The sequence below is a fragment of the Podarcis melisellensis genome, assembly GCF_964234715.1.
Source record: "Podarcis melisellensis genome assembly, chromosome: 16".
NCBI lineage: Eukaryota > Metazoa > Chordata > Lepidosauria > Squamata > Lacertidae > Podarcis > Podarcis melisellensis.
In genome coordinates, this window is record NC_138533.1 from 38,904,232 (window position 1) to 38,926,625 (window position 22,394).

At 42.2% G+C, this 22,394-nt stretch overlaps 1 protein-coding gene across 1 annotated transcript in view; it reads left to right on the forward strand.

The window, feature by feature from the left end:
• The window catches only part of DNAH10 (dynein axonemal heavy chain 10), a 119,755-nt gene that overhangs the window by 6,884 nt on the left and 90,477 nt on the right, over positions 1 to 22,394 (forward strand). The window contains exons 4-16 of the mRNA XM_081892744.1: positions 1,093 to 1,201; positions 3,713 to 3,828; positions 5,606 to 5,822; positions 6,405 to 6,562; positions 10,006 to 10,236; positions 11,959 to 12,149; positions 12,499 to 12,697; positions 16,420 to 16,614; positions 16,877 to 17,047; positions 18,333 to 18,509; positions 18,781 to 18,957; positions 19,139 to 19,308; positions 21,855 to 22,006. Coding sequence (XP_081748870.1) covers positions 1,093 to 1,201; positions 3,713 to 3,828; positions 5,606 to 5,822; positions 6,405 to 6,562; positions 10,006 to 10,236; positions 11,959 to 12,149; positions 12,499 to 12,697; positions 16,420 to 16,614; positions 16,877 to 17,047; positions 18,333 to 18,509; positions 18,781 to 18,957; positions 19,139 to 19,308; positions 21,855 to 22,006 — 2,263 coding nt within the window. The remainder of the gene's footprint in view (positions 1 to 1,092; positions 1,202 to 3,712; positions 3,829 to 5,605; positions 5,823 to 6,404; positions 6,563 to 10,005; positions 10,237 to 11,958; positions 12,150 to 12,498; positions 12,698 to 16,419; positions 16,615 to 16,876; positions 17,048 to 18,332; positions 18,510 to 18,780; positions 18,958 to 19,138; positions 19,309 to 21,854; positions 22,007 to 22,394) is intronic.

Below are 22,394 nucleotides of genomic sequence, written 5' to 3' on the forward strand. Positions count from 1 at the left end.
GTCTTGCGAGGCGTTCGTCTTGCGGCGCACCACTGTACTTCTTCCGGGTTAGCAGAATTTGTAACCTAAAGCGTTTGTAACCCGAAGTGTTTGTAACCTGAGGTGTTTGTAACCCGAGGTACCACTGTATTGCCACTGTTGGGGAAAATGCGAATCAAACTTTTAGAGAAAACATTTATCAAAGTTACAGATAGATTATTGAACATCTTTGAAAACAAATTTTTAAAGAAGCATTGAAACTGTCTGTGGCATACTTCTTGATTATTTTTGTAGGGAATATCAAGGCAGATTACAAACAAATAGTTTAATGTTAATTGTGGTTAAATAATCTTAGCTAAAACACAAAATATTATGTTAAAAAGCTTATGAATGTTACACTGGTCACTATAGAATTATCCTTCTCTTTTCTTCTTTGACATTTTGCAGACCTTCTATTTTGTGAGCTCTCCCTCCACTTGTATATGGTAGACTGCAAGCATGAATATACCTCTCATCCCTTTCTGTCCCCATTCCCATCTCTTTTGTCTTTTTACTAAAGTTATTTTTTTAAAGAATGGCTTCTCACTTTTTATTTTCAGTCATGACCTACTTCTTGAATTTCTGAATAAATGCACACAATTGTGTGTGGTGTAGCACTCTGGAAATGGCTTTGCAGTTCTCTGGCCTGTGTAGGAACCAGCCAGTCATGCAGGCACATAGGCAAAATAAGGGGTTTTTGGGTTTTTTTTGTATCGTAGGCCTTATTGACAAATTTAAGCAAAGAAGACCCCAGGTCTGAATGGCATCCATCCAATTTTTAAAAAAGAACTCAGATATGAAACTGCTGAACTTATAATAAACTTCTAACAAAAAAATTAACTTACCCCTGCCATACCTCCCTTCTTCCTTCTTCCTTTTCTCAGCTTGTACTTTTATTTCTTTCCTCTGTCTCTTGCTCCATTTCCTGTTTCCCTCCTGTGCTGCCTCCTGCCATATCTTTGGAAAATCCGATGGGTAATTCTAGATTGCAATTGTTGATAATGGATGGACAGGCACTAGCATGATCCCTGAAAACAGTCTTACCTCCTGTCAATTTGTCCCTTTCTATTTCAGAAAACCATAAAGCGGGAGGTTTATAACCTGTATTATCACATGGCTATGAACAACATCCCAGAAGACTTTGTGGAGACTGACATGGTGTATTTTCTTAGAGACACTGCAGGTATTTTACATGAAGGAAAGTTTTGGCTAAGAAAGGAAGTTATGGTTAATAATAGATTAGGTTCTTTCCAGATGGATCCTATAAGATCTTGATCCACCCTCGAAACCTGCTGTTTTCAACCTGAGGAGCTCAAGATTTCAAACAATATTTCAACAATATTTCAGAAGAAAATGGGTGTGATTTTGCTTAAAGGTGTCAATAAGTTTTATATTGCGTATGTGACATTCCCAAGCCTACCCCGAGCCATTGGGATAGGGGGGAGCTGTGCCACTTTGCCGGCAGCATCCCCCCCTTCCCCCTTCGTTTTGACAGCTTGGAGGAGGCTTGGGAGTCACGGGCGGGAGGTGCACTGAATATGGGCGGCTTGCTTCGCCCCCAGCGGCAGGGCACACGTGCCACTCTGGGCACCTGAGCAGCTGTTCCTCGCTTGGGAGGGCACCCTCCATGCCACTCCCCCCTTGGGAGCATGCCCGCCCTGGGCAGCATGGGCATATGCTCCGCCGCTGGGTCTGCCCATTGTTCAGTCCCTTTTCAGTTCTTACCAGCCACACTTGATAAATGATTACTCCTCTTTCATTTCATCTCCTGTACAACACATACTGTACATACATCCATTTTTCAGTCCTGCCAGCCCTTATCAAATATAATCATTATTACAAGAATAAAAACAACAAAATGATTTATTTTTATTAACACAGTATAACTGGTGGAGGTGTATCACATACAGGTCTCTGCTCCAACAAGTTTCTGGTTTTGAGGTTGAATGAAGGAGGGAGAGGCCAGGGTAAGAAGGGATAAAGATGGGAGCCAAGGCAATGACACCTAACATCCGAGCCAGTGTGGTGTAGTGGTTAAGAGCGGTGGACTCGTAATCTGGGGAACCGGGTTCACTTCCCTACTCCTCCCCATGCAGCTGCTGGATGACCTTGGGCCAGTCACACTTCTCTGAAGTCTCTCAGCCACACTCACCTCACAGAGTGTTTGCTGTGGGGGAGGAAGGGAAAGGAGGTTGTGAGCCGCTTTGAGACTCCTTCGGGTAGTGATAAAGAGGGATATCAAATAAAACAAATTTTAAAAAATCTAACAACTGCTCCTCATGAGCCTCAGCTAGGAGAAACTTTCATATACAAATACATATCTGCATCCCAGCTCCTAGAAATCAGGGATTCTAATGAATTACTTTGGGGTTTTTTTAAAGGCTTTTTGTTGCTGCTGTTATTTAAGGTTTGAGGATGAGAAATTCTTGTGTGGCTACAGCTCATCATCCAGCAATCCAGCATTAGATCAGGAGTGGGGAACATTTGGCCCAGCAGATGTTGCTGCACAACAACTTCTATTAGCTTTCCAACCAGCATAGCCAGGGATGCTGGGAGTTATAGCTCATCAACATCTGGAGGGCCAAAGGTTCTCTACACTTGCATTAGATTCTGATCAACTGCCACAATAGATATCATCTGATCTGTCTTCTATATTATTTTATAGATCAGAGAACCCTGACTCCAATGTGTAAAGTCAGAATCCTACCTAGTTAGCCTATTGATATATGATTTCCAAAGGGTAGTTTGTGAACCATGAGCAGACCATCCTTTTCCTGATTGTGTGCCTATGGTGGTATGTAATCTAAAGACTGGATCAGAAAGTTTACCTTCATTCCAGGTAGCACTGGCTGCAGATTTATAATTCCCTGCAGTAAAAAATTAAAACATTAAAAATTAATGAGATAATATTGGAACAGCTGCTTCTTAAAAGTTTGTCAATGAAAGAATGAACACAAGCAAGGATGTATGCCAGTGGATTCATTACAGGTGACTACGCCTGTGTGGGAACTAGAGTACTACAAATAGGTACTGATAAACCAGGCATTCTGCTCCGAAGTTTGCTAAAGCTGTCACTGTTTGTAAAATGGAGATCTATGGAAAAGAATAAATACATGGGTTGTTTGTTTGTTTTTAAAATAAGAACCAGTGTGCTAGTGAAGGCCTCACAATGTATTATGTAGTAGTAGTTGTTGTTTCTTTATTAATTATAGGTGTGAGGTGCCTCAATTTTTATTTAACCCTTCTTTCCCCCACCACAATCTTGTATTGCAGTTAGACTTTGAGTAAAAAGCTCTCATTACCACCAGCGGAAGAGCTGCACACTTTCCTAGGCATATATATGATCTTTGAATGCATTCCTATAAATAGTTTTACAGTATTTTAAGTTGTTGGAAACAATCCTGAGGAGTTCATAACACTAGACATGCAGTGCTGACATGCAGCTTAAATGATTCTTTATAAATTAAATAAATAAATAAATAAATAATAAATATGCCTGCCCTTGGGGAGTTGGCATACCAGGCATAAAACATCTAGGCTAGGCTAGCTGGTTTTCTGTGTGCAGAAAGGAAAGCTCACCTGCTGTTTTTGGATGCAGTAGTGTCCCAGAAGGCGCATGATCTTCCTGAACTTATCAGGAGTGTTGGGTTAGAATATTTCTTTAAACAAATCCTTGCCTTCTTTTACTGCTTAGAAACCGTTAGTGAACCTAATGACTTGACTGAAGCGAAGGACGTCCTGCCGGAAGTGCTGGAGTACGGCATACTGAATGGCCATACCCTCATGATGCTGAAGCAGCTTTTTGCACTGGTGAATGTTTTTGTTTGTTTGTTTTTAAATTTCTTTTTCAAAAATAGCTCCCTCACCCCTGAGACCGAGGTGCTGCAAACTCAGTGATTTTGAGTCCGCAGGTTTTCTACAGAATTTAATGACTATTTATACAGAATCATAGAAAATGCATGTGATAATAGAAATCACTCAAGTTGTGAGGTAAAGGTAGTGGTTTCAAGAGAAGTAATAGCTGAATAAACAATTATAATTCTACATTCATCAATCATAGCACATTATTAATGTGGTGTGGCAGCAATGGGGGAAATGCTTGCTATAGACCAGGGATGCCAACATGAATAAAATATGGGGGGGGGCACGTAAGCCCTACCCCACATAATTGATTACAAGATGTGGTCAATTGATTACAAGATGTGGCTTTTTGAATGGCAGTGCCCATCAACTTTGGGGCCCAGCCCCCTCAAATATTTTATTGGGGGGGCGAAGGGACCTCGGCCCCTAGGAGTTGGCTCCGATGTTATAGACACTCCCTTCAAACCTCATACAAAATTTCAATTTATTTCTGGTGACTACCTTATCAGCAACTCATTTTAGTGAACTACCATTTTTAGATGTAATTCAAAACTTGTAAGTTGGATATTAGCCCAAGCAGTCATGAGTGGGTTTGAGACTGAGTGACTCCAAGGCAAAGGTTTATAATAATTTAAGCTTCATTAAAAAAAAGAAAAGAAAAAGACCAGAGTTTACATAGCATTTAAAGTAGAAAAGCCCCCCAGATGATGGCATGTAGCTTTCTATGCTAACTGGTCTGTGTTGCGTGTTTGACCAGTGGTGACCTCACCATACTTTGTTGCAGAAAAAAAGTTTTTGGTTCAACCCATCACAAATGATGGAGAGAAACACATTGAATCTCAGACAAAATAGCAAGAAGAAGCAGGAAGAGCCCATTATGGACTCCTCCCCCTCCTGACAGCTATTTTCTTCCAGGAAGCTTCTCTTAAGCAAAGAAAAATGTTGTTTCAATTTCCAAGCTCCATTTTTTAATCAACAACAAGAAATGGTTTTATACAGAGAGGGAAAGACAGAGGCGTAGGAAGGGGGCGGTGGGGGCGGACGCCCCAGGTGTCATCGCTGAGGGGGGTGACATTCGGCATGCTACCGGCCCGCAACTCCCAAGCATACCCCAAGCCGTCAATGTGTGTGTGTGGGGGGGGTGACATAAAAAATTCCACACCAGGTACCACCTGATCTTGCTATGCCTCTGTGGAGGGACAAACAGGGTAAAACCCTAAAGTGATTTTTTAAAAAAATAAACCTGTCAGGCACTTGAAGAAGAGGGAGAAAAAGGTGGGCCACTCCCCTGAAGAGAATAAGAAAGGGCAATCAGGATCCATAGTCTGAATATGTGCTTTTACAGGAGTGAAGTTATGAGAGGGGGCGGGGGACCTTCCACTGACTGCATGCAGCCTCAGAAGACACCTTAGAGTTGCTTCTTTTGCACAAACTCTCCTGGAAATAAGCTCCACTGAACACAGTGGGACTATCTTCTGATATGTATTAGATCTCTATCAATAATGCTGGGCTAGCTGTCCCCTCTTCCTCCAGAGAAGATGGATTGTCATTACTTTCACACATAGCAGCAGCTATAACTGAATCCAGTGGCAACTAGGATTGCCTGAGGCAATAGCTTTCTAACTTTTTGCTTTTAACTGTTTCAAAGTTACAAATGAATTTAGCCATTATATTTTAAATTAAAGCAAATAGAAGACAGTTAAACAAAACATGCTTGTATTTTCAGGTCTTTCTGCCTGCAATGTGTCATAACCAATATGAAATGGATGAGTCCATTCCTCACCCAGAACCAGAAAAGGCAGAAGGTGAAGATGCTCAGCCTGTTGTGAAGAAAAAAACATCACCAGAAGCATTAAACAGCTTGCATAGCCTAAGGAATGAGTTCTTGATGAATATGCAGAAATTCCTAAGCCACATTCAGAGAACCATACAGCAGATAGAAGGTAAGTCTCAGTCTGATCTTATGTGGGCTTCTTATGTGGTTGGGTGGTGTAAATGTGTGAAATGCAAAAATGAGTTTGTATCCAGTTTCAAAACCAGCTGTTGGACATTCAGGAAGATGGATTTTCAGCTGCATTCTAATCTTCCAGCATTGTTTGTGTAAAAATGGTGACAGGTGCATTCTCCCTATTCACTCTCCTGTTTATATATTTTAATCTCTTCTTTGTACAAAAGTGTGTGTAGGAGGAAATGCTTGTTAGTATCACCTAGGGTTGCCATTCGCCTGGAATTTCCCAGACACATCTGGAATACTTCAGTCGTAAGCTCAACAACTTTTCTGTCTGGATTTTCAGTGTTTGAAATATGGCAACCCTAGCTTCACCCAAATTTATTACCTTCACCTTTTCTCCATTCTTTGCTCTCTGGAGAAATTTAGAAGGTTCAAGAAGAGACTTCTCAGTATAATCTATAATGCCATGTCTTCTCTGCTTTCTGATGAAACCGACAAGCTAGGGAATATTCTTGTCTATTTCATTAATGATTGGGACATTTTTACTGTAGCTAATAATGTTTTCTTTCAACAGGGGAAATTAAGTTAGAAATGCCAACCATAAGCTTAGATGGTGATGTGAATGACCTTGCCAATGATCGGGATGTGGTTGATACACTGGAGACACTTGCAGCCAATTGGCTCATGTTGATATCCTCAGCAGATGAAGAGCTTCTGAAAAAGGTCCCCCAGGTAATCTATTTCAGCATTCTGTTTTCCCAGTGGCCAGTTAGGTCTGCTGGGAAGCCCACAAGCAGGCAAGATGGTAACACCCATTCTCCTGTGGTCTGTTCCTAGCATCTGATATTCTGAGGTTTATTGTTTCTCTGTCTTAGGTGTCTGAGGATGGGTTAACATAGAAAGGCAGGGAAACTGTGTGGTTGATTTTTAACCAGATGCTAATCCCACGAGTTCCTCCTCCAGCTCTTTTCCCACTTTCAACCAGGACAGCAACACTTCCAAGCAGCTTCTCAGCTTTTTATACTTCTTTCTTTTACCTCAAATACATCAAGAACACAGTCAGTATTGCTGCAGACTTCCTGAGCTGCCAATTGGTAAATCCAGATGTTTATTTCACAGATAGCGTTTCAGAGCTTCTAGGAGTGCTTTGAAACTCTTGGACCTGTTGCATCTCCAGCAAATGCAAAGACACCCTGATTTATTGCCCTAAGTCACTCTAGCTTGTGCTAGGCTTCCTCAAAAGCGGAGGGGTTTCCCTCTTTTGCTTCTCTCTGGTCCTGATATGTTAAGGGGGACATCTTCTCAGCACTTTTCTATCTACAGCTTGGTAACAGATGGAACTAGAGGAGGCGCTCACAGGACCAGCACCTGGTTCAAAACCTATCATACTGTTTCCCTGCCATATTAGGCAATGGAGGGAGTTAACTAGTAGTAGGAGTAGTAGTAACATTTATACCCCGCCCTTCTGACTGGATTGACTGACTGACATTCTAATGGATGTCTTGTTCAACCCAAACCACAAAGAACTTTCATGGTAAGTGCCTGAAGCTCCTTTCTAAATGTAGAGGTTCAGTTTACTTTTCAAGGTTTATGGCCATTGACAGATCTATTTCATTTGCACAAATTATGTCTGGCAACTTAGGACAGCTAGCAAAGTAGTAAGATAAAGTAAAAATACAGTAAAAACAGAAAAATAAAAACACACATATAAACTAACAAAGCAGTAATTGTCCAAACAGACAGTAAAAATAAAAATCTGCTCTCGAGTTAATATTTGTTGTTGTTGTTGTTTAGTCGTTTAGTCGTGTCCGCCTCTTCGTGACCCCATGGACCAGAGCACGCCAGGCACCTCTGTCCTCCACTGCCTCCCGCAGTTTGGTCAAACTCATGCTGGTAACCTCGAAAACACTATCCAACCATCTCGTCCTCTGTCGCCCCCTTCTCCTTGTGCCCTCCATCTTTCCCAACATCAGGGTCTTCTCCAGGGAGTCTTCTCTTCTCATGAGGTGGCCAAAGTACTGGAGCCTCAGCTTCACAATCTGTCCTTCCAGTGAGCACTCAGGGTTGATTTCCTTCAGTATGGAGAGGTTTGATCTTCTTGCAGTCCATGGGACTCTCAAGAGTCTCCTCCAGCACCATAATTCAAAAGCATCAATTCTTCGGCAATCAGCCTTCTTTATGGTCCAGCTTTCACTTCCATACATCACTACTGGGAAAACCATAGCTTTAACTATACGAACCTTTGTTGGCAAGGTGATGTCTCTACTTCTCAAGATACTGTCTAGGCCTGTCATTGCCCTTCTCCCAAGAAGCAGGCGTCTTTTAATTTTGTGGCTGCTGTCACCATCTGCAGTGATCATGGAGCCCAAGAAAGTAAAATCTCTCACTACCTCCATTTCTTCCCCTTCTATTTGCCAGGAGGTGATGGGACCAGTGGCCTTGATCTTCGTTTTTTTGATGTTGAGCTTCAGACCATATTTTGCGCTCTCCTCTTTCACCCTCATTAAAAGGTTCTTTAATTCCTCCTCACTTTCTGCCATCAAGGTTGTGTCATCTGCATATCTGAGGTTGTTGATATTTCTTCCGGCAATCTTAATTCCGGCTTGGGATTCATCCAGCCCAGCCTTTCGCATGATGAATTCTGCATATAAGTTAAATAAGCAGGGAGACAAAATACAGCCTTGTCGTACTCCTTTCCCAATTTTGAACCAATCAGTTGTTCCATATCCAGTTCTAACTGTAGCTTCTTGTCCCACATAGAGATTTCTCAGGAGACAGATGAGGTGATCTGGCACTCCCATTTCTTTAAGAACTTGCCATAGTTTGCCGTGGTCGACACAGTCAAAGGCTTTTGCATAGTCAATGAAGCAGAAGTAGATGTCTTTCTGGAACTCTCTAGCTTTCTCCATAATCCAGCGCATGTTTGCAATTTGGCCTCTGGTTCCTCTGCCTCTTCTAAATCCAGCTTGCACTTCTGGGAGTTCTTGGTCCACATACTGCTTAAGCCTTCCTTGTAGAATTTTAAGCGAGTTAATATTATCAGTTCTTAAAAGCTGTCACCTAAATGATACTATCAAGTGGTCCAGTGGGCATTCCAAATTTGAGGAGCCATAGTTATACCTTTTCCAGCTCTATGACCTTCATTTTCTGGTTTTATTTGTTCCATTTTTGAGGAGAAATGACTAGAAGTGAATATGTCTGTATGTATTGTGTAGCTCAGAGTGGTCAGACACGTGGCCCATTGGGTTGTATGTGGCCCTCGAGGCTGTTTTTGGTGGCCCTCAAGCTCCCCACCCTCTACCTCTGCCAGGGCAGCATAGCCAGGCTGGTGGCCTAAGGCAGGCTGCTGCTGCTCTGCTGCTGGAGGAGCTCTGTGGAGCCACCAGGCTGCGCTCTTGAGTCCACTTGGAGCATAGCTGTGTCCCCAGGGCTCCAGAGCACCAGAGCCCCCCAGGGAGCAAACAGTGCAGAGAAGAAGTGTGGAGTGGGTAGATATCTGTGTATGTTTCAGTATGGAATACTTCGCTTTCTTTTTTGCAATACAGAGAAGTTTGCACTTTGGGTGTGTGTGTGTGAACAAGCATTTTCAAACATGAACTTCATAAAGTCCAAAACTTGAAACAATTTAGCAGACAATTCACTTGAGAGTTGCCTGTGGATGTTAACAATTAACATCAAGGCATTGATCAACTTGTGAAGAATTCTCTAGCTCAAACATCTCATTGATGCCAGTGTTGTTAACAAAAGCGCATGCGTCTGTTTTGTATTAAATCTGTGTAATCAATAAATATATTAAATTGTGTATTTAATTCAATATATTAATTTGTATTTAAATATTAATATTTAATTAAATACATTAATTGTGTATATTCAATAATATTAACTATATTGCAAACATTTTAATTCACGATAAGGAAATTTAATTTTGTGTGTGGCCCCCAGGTACTGTGTCAAAGGAATTTTGTGGATCATTTGTTTTGAGAGGTTGGTCCGCCCTGTTGTAGTTGTTTTACTATACAGCTTGCTTCCCTGTGTGTTACCGGCTGGACACAAAAATGTTGCAGTATATGGATCCATGGGAAAAACACCCTGCAGGCTTACTGATCAGAGTTTGTGTGATGTGTCTGCCTTTATTCCAAAGTACCTGGTCTCATCTTAGTTCCTTTCATCCACAGGGGAATGGCCCACTAGCTGAGATTGACCTGTGGCGAGAGAGAAATGCTACGTTGAGTGCCCTCACTCAGCAGCTCAAACTGCCCTTAGTCAAAAAGGTCTTGGAAGTGCTCACGGCAGCTAACATAGCAATTGTGGATAGCTTGCAGATAGTCATAAATGAGCTCTGCAAGCACCATGTGGAGGCAGTTGATAATGTGAGGTTCCTTTCTACTCTTGAACGACACCTAAAGGTAGGTTTTTATCAGCTGTATATGTAGCATTCAGTAGCAGCAGGGCACTGTCCAACAATGTCCAAAGGTTTTGAATACAGAGTTCATAATTTTTTAACACCTCATGATGACTCATTTGTACATCACAGTGTTGCAGGAAAAATCCGAGGGCTCCCTTGGACAAAAAAAGACACCAACCAGGATAACTTGGAGCAAAACAGCAGCCTGTAGGCTTGGCCTTTATTGAACTGTTGCAACAGGGTGTTCCCCTCACTTGCAGGAGAGAGGAAAAGACCCAGAAGAATAGTGTGCAAGGTCTTATAAAAACTTTTGAAATTCCCCCCCTCTAGATCAAGCCCACCCCCAGAAACATCATGCATACATTACAGAAAGGAGGGGTTGGGGGAGGAGTTGTGGTGGTAACATGAGTGTCTTGTCACCTGGCTGGTTCCTCCCTTCCCCCTCCCCCTGAGTCACTTCCAGGAACTTCCAGGAGACAAAGGGGGTTTTGCAGTTTCCTGCCCCCTGAGGGAAGATCTGATCAGTGTCCTTTGTTTCAGTCCATGTTGAATCCACTCCCATATGCAAGTTCTTTGTGATCTTGATTGTCTTCTGTCTGGGATCATCAGGGTTGGCATGGGCAGGGCTCCTGTGTATGTGCTGAGACAGTGAAGGGACCATGGCTGACCAGGACCAAGTCACCCCCCTTTGTTAGTTCCTGTCATATGGAGTAAAATAAAATGGAACAGTGCAAATCCGATGTATGGTTGATTTTTCTATGAATTTATAACAGAAATGTGGCGTATGTATGTGTGAGTGTGTAGTCTATACAAACAGAATGATTGGGGTGGGGGGGTTCCTGCTACAACAGTAAGCCATAAAACATACTTTGCCATACATGCCCACTTTGCTCCTGTCTGCTAGCAATGAGAGGAAAGAAGTCACATTCCTCTAGCTTGGTGTTATGAGCCAACCAGGGATTGTGGTTTGGCTCCCTCCAAACAAGCTATGGCGGCACACCAAGGTTTATTCTTGGCTTACTAGTCGTGCTTTGTTTAAGCAAAGCAAACCACAATTCCTGGTTTGGATGTAATGCTAAGCTATGGTTCATTGTTTGCTGCCTCTGCATATTCATGGAGGAGCAAAGAGGGACTGCACAGTAAGCTAGGGGTAATGGCTTATTGCAGAGTACAAACACAGCCAACAACACTCTATTATCATCTAGGAGCAATAGCAGCTGCTTCTTGTAGCAAAGGGCCTTTGTCTTAAATCATTGGTGCTACCAGGAACTGAATCTAGGGCCATTTGCTTGCAAACCATCTCATGTATCACCTCTAAAAAAACAACAACCTGGAGATGCAATTAAGGGTACCAACAACTCCCCCCCCCCTTTTATGTATTGGAATAGCCTGTGTCACTTTCTGGACAGAGTTTGTATATAGTGACAACAGCATTAGACAGTCAGAATGGTGCAGCCAAGCAGCTGCTCAAATCCTTTAGGAGATGAAATAAGGAGACTTCCTTTCCCCCGAGTAGTGTTCCTGATCAGGTACCATCTTGGATATGTTTAATTAATTCAGTAGAGCCTTTCTGTTGGGGGCCCTTAGTGACCCTACTATGCACTCCCTACCCTTTTCCTTTTCATTTCTTAGGGCTGTACCTCATTTTATAGTTCCAAAAACATGTGTCCTATTCCTTCATACTTTTTTTTTTTTTTTACAATATTTGCCATTGACTCAACAGAATTTAACACACGGCACTGGCTTCAACATTGTCTTGGATACAATTCCCTCACTGATGAATGCCTTGAGAATGGTGTGGATTATTTCACGGCACTACAACAAGGATGAAAGGATGATCCCCCTAATGGAAAGGATTGCCTGGGAGATCTCGGCAAGGGTCTGCAAGGTTGTGGATCTACGGACTTTGTTCAAGTATGTGGCATTTCCTTCTGTAAACTAAGCTAAAGTCTTGTTCTCAGGACCTTGCACCAGTTCCTTTGCTCACCCAGGTTGAGTGCAACTCCCTGCAGATCAGGAGCCATCCTCAGGAATGTGTGCTGCAGTTTAAATCTGCTTTTTCATCACTTACCTGCCTCATCACTAGACCATTGTTTAGAGTTACACCCACTGCATAGCACAACATGCCATTTTTTGTAGCGCCAGGGTCCAAAGGTTATTCGTTTCTATGATGAAAGGCAAGAAATACATTGAATCTTTTGAGTGTTGAATATGGCTGTCTTTTCTTTTTGAATTTTGGATCAATTTCCCCCCGTGCTCATAGGGAAGACAGGCAGCTTGCAAAAACTAAAATGATAGAAGCCAAACGGACCCTTGAAATTTGGAAGGAGTCCTATTTTGACATCCGTGCCAAAATTGAAGCTTCAGGAAGAGATGCAAGATGGGAATTTGACAGGAAGCGTTTATTTGAAAAAACAGATTATATGGCCATAATCTGTCAAGACCTCTATAACATATTGCAGGTAAGAACATGCATGAATTATTGAAGAATAGGGCTTTCTTTACATCATTTGTTGAGCCCAGTCTCAGGTCTCCTAATGTGTGCTGGAGTTTCAAGACACACACAGAGCTCCAAAGACGCACAGGCTTTCCTCACATCTTTTGAGAGCCAGTGTGGTGTAGTGGTTAAGAGCGGTCATCTCGTAATCTGGGGGACCGGGTTTGATTCCCCGCTCCTCCACCTGCAGCTGCTGGGTGACCTTGGGCCAGTCACACTTCTCTGAAGTCTCTTAGCCCCATTCACCTCACAGAGTGTTTGTTGTGGGGGAGGAAGGGAAAGGAGAATGTTAGCCACTTTGAGACTCCTTAAAGGGAGTGAAAGGCGGGATATCAAATCCAAACTCTTCTTCTTCTTGCACAAGAGCAATGACATTCACTTACTCCTTGTGTGGACTCAGAATTTAAAATTTCACTTTAACAAAACATTAAGGAGAGCTGGTGTTTTTTGTTTTGTTCTTTATTAGATCACTGATGGGTTTGCCACTCTGAGTTCCTACAAGTGGGATATAAATTTAATAAAATAAATGAATAAATTGGCCAAAACTGATGGCTGGAGTCTGGACTCCATCTGCAGCAAAATGAGGTGCTGTAAGGCTCAGGTGATAGAATAACTTCAGACTGCAGGGGGAAAATCACATTTCTTAATATTTCCCTACATGAGAAACTCCCTGCAACACCACCCCAAACATCTGAACACTGGCTTCCATTCATTTCACTGTCCAATATTGGCTTCTCTCTTGAAACATGTTTTATTGGGCCACAACTTTGCTGGCCTCTGGAATGGCTGCAATATACTCTCTTGTATTGCCCTACATATGTCCATGTACTTGCTTTGGTCTGCAGAATTGCTACAATTACAGGTGCTACATAATACTCATTCTCTACTTGCAATAAATTGATCTATTAGTGTGGCAGCCCCTACACTTTGGAACTCCCTGCCTGTTGACATGCAGCAGGCTCTTTTGCCATACTCCTTTCGGTGCCTGCTTAATACATCTTTGTGTGCTGGCAAGCCAACCCAGAAATGTAGAGTGTTGACATATGTTTTAATCCCTTTTTAGCTTACTGTTTATTTTAATTATCTTCTTTTTTTTTAAAAGAGTGAATCACTTTACAGGTTTTATTACAATCAAAAGGTATATAAATTTTGTTAAATGAAATGCATTTGTTATTATCTAATCCGTACTTCCTTTTTGTTGTCATAAATATACTTGTGCATTCCTCTCCCACCTTCTTTTCCCTTGTATCTCATCCCCTTCTTCTCCTTTTCTTCATTACATAGTTTTAAAAAAATCAATAAAAACATTTCATACAGTTTGTAAGGATGCAATTTTTTTTTTTAAAAAAAAATCATGCACACACAAACAAAAAAACCCTCCATAGAAGCAGAAAAGGAGCCCAGCAGGCAAAAAGGATAGGCTGGTTTCTGTTTGCAGTAAGTTTTTTTCTTTGCTTGGGAGAGTGCTATCCCTTACCTGATGGCTGAGTTGATACCATTCATTCAGTCACCACTTTCTGCATTGTGTATAGACCTAGCTAGACCTGTGCCTGTGCTTCAGGATCATTTGTCTTGCTGCTGAAACAACTTCTTAGTTACTTCAAGTGACAATTTCACAGCACTCAGACAGTTTTTGTCAGCTGCTTGATGGCCGATCCTTAAGCAGAAACTCTCTGGGTTTCTTGTCTGGCTTCTCAGACTAGCTCAGTTCCCATCTTCCTTTCTGGGAGAAATAAAGCACAAATTGGAGGACTTCCGGGTTGACGCGATCGGTTAATGGCGGATTCCCTCCGAGCTCCGGAGGGAATCGGCTCCGCTGAAGACGGCTCTTGCCGCGCCGGCAACGCGGGGACCCTTAGAAACCACAGGTGCTGATACCTGTGGACTTGGTGACTCAGTGGGCACCTCAAGCGCCCTCCTCGACAATCGAAGAGCCTTTTTAAAGGCTACGGAGAGGGTATGAGGAGCGGCGTGGTGCTGGGAGTAGACCGCTACTTCAGTGGAGTGAAGCCGCAAGCCATTGCCGGAGAGCGTCAACTTTCTTCCCGATATTTGGACTGGAAACAAATACCCCGTGAGTAGAAGGAAATTCGGATTTTAAAAACTTATACCCTTAATTTGGAACGACCGGGGGGATGTGCTAAAGGGAAGTCCGCACCCTCCCCTACATACAGATAATCTGAAGCAAGGAGTGAAGAACTAAGATCGAAAAAACTTTGTGTCTTTTGAGATTGATAAGACATTCCATGAATTTGAAAGAATAAGTTTTCTTTTTATGCTGGAGGGAAGAGAGGACTTTTGGAAACTTTTGTGTACCCCCCCCCCAGATCCGGGAGCGTCCCGCGTATGAACCTAGCGTAAAAGAACAGGAGTTTGACAGCTGTCAAATGAGCTGTCAAACGGATGGACAAAGATAAGAATTGTATTACTTTATATCTCTCTGAACTAAAGGTGTTATATTTAACTAGAAGTGGTTGGAAACAAAGTAAATAACAAAGTAAAAGACTGTTGGTAAAGAACTCTGAGTAACTGGAATCCCCCTAGGGGGAACTAGTGACATTACAATGGCTGCAGAAGGAAAATTACTGGCAGAAATAGAAAGAGCCTTTTTTCTCGTGGGAATCTTGCAAGAGCAGGCTATGGCTATGGACAAACAACTTACGACCTTGATTCCTAAAACAAGCAATCCTGCTGATGGAACAAAGGATTTGACTGTGAAAGATTCTGCAGTTGAATCAGAAAAGACATCTTTGGAGTTGGTGGAAAAGGAGGAAGGAGGGGAAAAAGTACAGACAGAAAATATCAAGCAGAAATCTACGTGGTCAGGAAACAAAGAAGAAGTCTTTTGGATTACAAATTATGGAAAGATGAGAAAGATGAGAAAAGCAAAGGAGGAAGTCTCTGGATACTATGGAACATTGGAAGTTAAAAGAGCAAAGAAACACAACTGGGACTTCCTCCTCTTTTCTGACTTTTCTGACTTTGAATATGGGGGATCTTTGGCAGAACTTTGGCAGCAAGTTTATTCAATTAGGTTTGGAGTGAGAGAAGATGATGTGACTGTGACAGATATCCCTCGAGACCTGAAGACCAACAAAAAGGACTACCAACAAAATAGACAGAGAGAGACTGACAGAGACTTGAAGGCCTCTGATGTGAGGAATCCGGGCTGGGAGTTGTATGGGTGGACATTTATTTGGGAAGGGACAGAAACCGGGGCAGGGAGGGAGGGGGAAAGCAGAATCTAAAAAATTTATGACTTTTGTGTTTTGTTATTTTGATTTATATTTTAATATAAAAAAGGGGAAATTTATGGTATAAGAACCTAGGTCGATTTTAGAAAAAGGATCTAATGTATATAAGAGAATGGGACAAACAAAATTTGGCCTAACAAAAAGAACTAAGTTTAAACATAACAAGAATAGGTTAAGGAGAGGGATAAGAACTTGCTGAATTAAATACGGAAATTGGGATGTATGGGGGGGTGGGGGGAAGTCAGGGAAAGAGGGTTAGGAAAGTAAGGATATGAAACTATATATGTGTGTCTTTTGTATTGTTTTGTGTGTGTGTCTTTATAAAATGTGAAAATTCAATAAAAATTTATTTTAAAAAAAGAAATAAAGCACAAATTGAAAGCCACTAGAAATTATATCTGTCTACACATCAGCTTTTTTTGTACCCTGATAGGTTATGGAAGAGTTTTACAACATCTTTGGTCCTGAACTGAAAGCTGTCACTGGGGATCCAAAGCGCATTGATGAAGTCTTGCGACGAGTTGACGGTCTTGTCAGTCCTATGGAGGTTCTGACCTTTGAGCCTTTCAACATCAGATGTGCAACTCAATGGAAGATAGTTATGGAGGAATTTAAAATGGAAGTTTTGGTAAGGAGCAGAAGCTTTGATTTGTATTTTTCTAGCTACTCACTAGAACTTCTTGTCTCCCTGCTAGAACTCCTGAACAATAAGAATTTGACCTACAAGCCCCTTCGGTCCTTCTATGAAGTGATCTGTGAAAGGGCAGTTTGCATTTAGTATGGCGTTTGGAAACCTGAGCGGTTATTTTATTGCGTTAGGACTGCCTGCCATGCCTGCCATTGATAAATGAGAATGCCCCCCTTGTTAACTTCCCTTTCTTAATTTTTAGGATATAGAAAAAGAAGCAAAGAGCTTCATTGATGATTCTTTTAAGACTCTTCGTTCAGCAGAAGCTGCTTTTGACATGCTCTTAAACTTCAAACACATCCGCTCTCGAGAGGCCATTAATAAGCAGATGATGATGAAATTCAATGACATTTTGGCACAGTATTGCAAAGAGGTATTTGCTGTTCCTTTCCAGCCATGACTCCTTAGATCTTTTGGTGCCCTTTGTGAAATAGCATCTCACCTCAAAGTTTTATGCAGGAGCTGCTGAGACTGATGACTCCCTTCTTATTCCCTATCCTGCCTTGCATGTTAAGGAGTAGCACCTCTCTCCCCGGGTAAGACCGCGTAAGCTGGGAAACAACAGAGCCCCACCCAAGCTGCTTCGCATCAACATCCACGGATGTTGAGGCCTCCTTTCTCATAGCTGCATCAATCTTAAGGACTCCCCCAGTGGTGAGACTGGTCTTGATACCATAATAATTAACAACAGGGGTGACTTTCCTGGATTTCTTTGCTCACAGGGAAGTAGTCACCCTTTGTTTGTTTGTTTAAAAATCACATTAAAGCACTTCTTAAAAACTGGTAATAAGAGCCTATGAGTGAGTGGTATCTCTTGTTGATATAGATGACATAGGCACAATTCAAATAGGCACTGAGACACTCAGGCAACTACACACACCTATCAAAATGCTCTGGGACTCTGTCGGGGAGGGGGAGTCTTGTTTCTCTACTAAGAGTAATTGAGGGGTTGCATTTTGGGACAAGACAGTTCCTCTGCAGCAACAGCATGGCACAAAAACTTCTGAAGATGGTGATTCCCCCCAGATCTTTCTCAGAGCTTAAAAAGCCTCAAAAAATGTGGGCTTTTATATAGATAGTGTATGGGAAATGGTCAGTTCTATTAACAGAATTTTGAAATCCCTTGGGCCTAGGTTATATATTGTAAGGTACTGGGAGGGTGTCTGAAACAAACATATCCAGTAGTTAGACTCTGCCACCTTAACTCCTGCCCCACCAGTGCTCAGCTACCACTGAAAACTGGGCAGTGAGCTCTAGGCTCTGTAGGTACCCTCCAAACTGCAGTTCTAGCTAGTCTAAAGCCTCAGTGCTTGCACTTCAGTCTGAGCAACTAGCCTCTAGGTTGAGGACACTAGGTTCTGGTTCCCTTTCCCTAACTGCTAGCTTGGATCTTGCTCCCTGCCTAGCTTTGTCTACTCACCTGACTTTGGCCCCCCTGATCTTTGTTTGATGTCCTGGGACTTGTCCCAACCTGTTTTGGACATGCAGCTACTTCTGACCCCATTTGGATTATGAGGTGACTCCCTCACTTCCTGGATCTTGGCTGCCTGAAGCCTGACCCTACTGAAATCTGACCTGTAGCATCTTTAGATGTTGCTAATGATGAAACAAAGAATTTTGCCTAGTAAGATGATAAATATATTTTTTTTAATTCACAGGTTGAGATAGTTAACAACATATTCGTCAGTAACCTTTCCAACCCACCTTTATGCAAAAACCACCCTCCAGTGGCAGGAGCAATTTACTGGGCACGAACTCTTTTCTACCGTATAAAGCACACCATTGTTCGATTCCAAGAAGTAGAGGAGCTGCTGGCTAGTGAGCGTGGAAAGGAGGTGGGCTGGAGTTTTGTTACTAGTGAATAATAATGCACATTAGTATATATCAGAAACACCATTTCAGTGAACTGGGAAGTTCAAAGTACATTGTTTTGGAATGGGAAGTTGCTGAATAACATTCTTGTTTTCATTTTTCAATATTGTTCTGTAAGCTGCTCTGGGATTTGCTTTGGGATGTAGAGCAAGACAGAAGAATGTTCAATGAATAAAAATGAAAAGATGAACTGCAGAAAGTAAAAGCTCTCATGTCTGACCTGGGGTATTTTAGGTGAAACAAAAATACCTTGAAGTGGCAAAGAGAATGAAAGAATATGAAGATTTGAAATATGACCAGTGGAGAGATAACACAGAAGATAAGCTCCCAATTCTATTGAAAAAAACCCTCCTTGCTAAAGTTCATCCTTCTGGAGCTATTATTCAGGCTAATCCAGAGACCCGTGAGCAGGTGGCTATAATTTTTTTTCTTGTTCCAGCCCTTTGCATATCCTTGGGAAGATAAGGAACTTGCATAATAATTTTCAGTTTAATAAATTTCTGTTTCTATTTGGCAACATTTCTTTCCCCTTTTGGTTTATGTTTTGACACATTGTCCTCCTTTCCGTGGTGGTTGATCTTCTGGGATGTAGAGTCCACGTACTGAAGAGATGGACACTGGAGAGAAAACTACTCGTTTCACAGTTAACTTTTCTCCCAAGCTTCGAGAGATAATCAATGAAACAAAATATATGGAACAACTTGGATTTCCAGTGCCTGAAATAGCCAGGAATGTGGCCCTTCAGGAGGACAAATTGCTTAGGTAAGGATATCATGTGAATCTGCTCTTGTCAGAGTACATGGCAAGGGTGAAGCTGTTGGTTCTCCTTCATTGGTGGAGAGCATTCTGTTGCAAATCATTCCTCCTGTTTCCTCTGGTAGAGTCAAGCAAATCGGTAGACTTTGTTGCTTCAATTGGTGGAAAGCCCTTTCAGTTCTGGTCCTGCCTGCTCAGTGCTCACAGGCTTAGAGAGGAGATTTCCTCCATCTTTGTGTTTTTGGCTTGCTGCTTGCTCAGCTCAGTAGCAGGTTGGTCTTGACAGGAAAGGCAGAGATTCACCTCTTTGATGCTTTCAACTGTTGTTCAAAGGGCAGGACTGGCCCTAGTACTAGGCAGAGTGGGCCTCTGCCTTGGGCAGCTGGTTCTGAGAGGGATATGTGTATGCATTATTTGTTATTGTTCGTATTTATCAATCACCTTCCAATTAAGTTCCAAGGCAATGTACAAACTATAATTTAAAAAAAGAAGTCTAAAAATGGCATGAGGAAAAACCAGAACGCAAATTTAAAAACAAAACAAAGTTGACACCCATGACATTTTCCGTCCAGCTGAGAAAGCTCATGGAACAAAAAAAAAATATTCAACTGTTTCTAGAAAGTGCAGATTGTGAATTGGCAGGAACGCTAACCTACAGAATAGGGGCAGCCACACTGAAAGCCCTGCTCCAAATTACTGTGGAGCAGGCTTCTGGTATCTTTCCAACTGGAAGGAGAGAGACCTGTGGGATATAGAAGGGATAAGGTCATCACTCAGTGTGGGGCACCATCATATCCTTCAACTCAGGCAGCAAAATATATTGGGCTTGCCCTGTTGAAGAAGTAATAATAGCTGCTCCCAACTGTCACCAGAAGGGAAAAGATGGCTAAGTACTGCACACAATGTAATGTCCTTAAGAGTCACTGAGAATTTTCAAGGGGCAAGGTAGCTTCCAAGGCCACTTATGAAAATGAGGGCCTGCTTATAACTGAGTAGAACTTGGTCAGGTAGCATACACTGCACATGGAATGATGATGATGATGATGCACATATGAATGGGTTGCTCCAGCTACTTTGGGGAGATTCCAACAGAGTATAAAAAACATAATGAAACATCAAACATTAAAAACTTCCTGATACAGGAGTGCCTTCACATTTCTTCTGGAAGTCATATAGTAGTTTATCTCTTGGACATTTGATGAGAGGGTATTCCACAGGGCTTTCTTGGTAGTTTGGTGAACAATTTGAAGATTCCTCTTTTTGATTACATTTGTCCCAGATCTTGGGATGGGGGTTGTCCTCCCATTAAAGGGATATATTATTAATTTGCATGGACCTGCCTACTGGAAGAAGTGGAAGGAGCAGCTAACACCAAAACACACTTCATTGATCAGAATAAGTCTTCATGGTAAATCCAGTGTTCCTTTCCCATGACATTTTGTAGCATTTTTTTGCAACACACGGACTGTTATTTCACTCTGAAGGAGATGGGGAGGGGTACAATCAGTTCTTTGGCCCTTTGTGTGCCTTTCTGGGAGGGCCCTGGTGTGATGAAGCTGTGAGCCCACAGAGTGTTGAATCCAGTCGGGAAAAGAGAAAGTCAAGCAGTGTTTCGCTGGTATTAAGGTTCTAGGAAGCTAAGGCTGGGTCAGGGTGTGCAGGACCTGGGACAGCTCACACTGCAAACTCCCAAGGAAGATGAATGTTGTTGATCTGAGTACTTAAATAGCAACACAGGCCTGTTAAGTACCTTTGCTGAGAGCCGCTTAGAATTTAAAGACAGAGCTCTGGCTTGGAACCTGGTCCACTGGTATTGCTGGCTGAGCCCCTCTGCCTTCTCTGCTTGGAACTTAAATGGGAGCAAGGGGCATCCAGAGAAGCAATGGAACTATAGGTTTTTTTCCTTGAGGACGGAGGGAAAGCACCAGCTTGGGAAAAAAGAAAAAAACCTTAAAAGTTCACTAGAAACAATGTTCTAAGACCCAGTATAATTTGGATTGTATGATCCTTGGTAGGAGCAACTTAATCAAACTTGTATGCTCTCCGATAGGATATGTATTCAATTTGTCCCTGAAGAAAAGCCGTATGCTTCAAAAATGCTTTGGACCTGAATGCATTGTTTCTGTTGCACCTTTGAGCTCTCCTGCTTCCTTTGTTCCTGTCTTTCTGGTCTCAGCAACAAAAGTTCTCAGTCTTTGTATGATCCATGGGATGCTTTTTCGGACTGACCATTGCGTAAGGTGTTCAGGGTTCCTGAGGCAGACTCCTACTGCCCTATATCCAAAAAGGCAATATCTACAGCAGAGTCACTGGGAGCTGACATTAGCCTTATTTTGATGGCTTTAAGACTGTTCTTTCAGATGTTACCCATTTTTAGACACTTTGATGCATGCTGATTTTTCAAAGCATGTAGAAATCTGTCTTTTGGAGACAAACTGATGTGAAATTGGCAGACCTGTAACCACTCAAATGTGTCATTTTCAAGTATCTTAAGATGAGGTGATGCCTGAATGAAGCAGTTCTTAACAGTTTCCTTGTGCCTCTTTCTTTAGATACACTGATGGCATAAAACAGATGTTGGATCGCTATCACGCATTAATAGGAACACTGAATGAAGCAGAGACCCAGCTTCTGGATGAACAGATACAAGAACTTTGGCGAGTTTTCAGATCTGGTTACAAGAGGCTCAACTGGAACTCATTAGGTAATACATTTTCCCTTGTAAAACAACTTTAAGGCAATCATTATCAGTTAAAATTTGCTAGAACTTGACGTCTTTTTCCTTTTGTCATTCCATCCTATAAAGAGAACCACCTAACACTTGGGTTTTATCTGAGATATACAGTGGTGCCCCGCAAGACGAATGCCTCGCAAGACGGAAAACCCACTAGACGAAAGGGTTTTCCGTTTTGGAGGTGCTTCACAAAACGAATTTCCTACGGCCTTGCTTCACAAGACGAAAATGTCTTGCGAGTTCCTGCGGGGTTCCCCCCCCTTTTTCCCAAGCCACTAAGCTGCTTATCAGCTGATCCGCTGATCCGCTAAGCCGCTTAACAGCTGATCCGCTAAGCTGCTTATCAGCTGATCCGCTA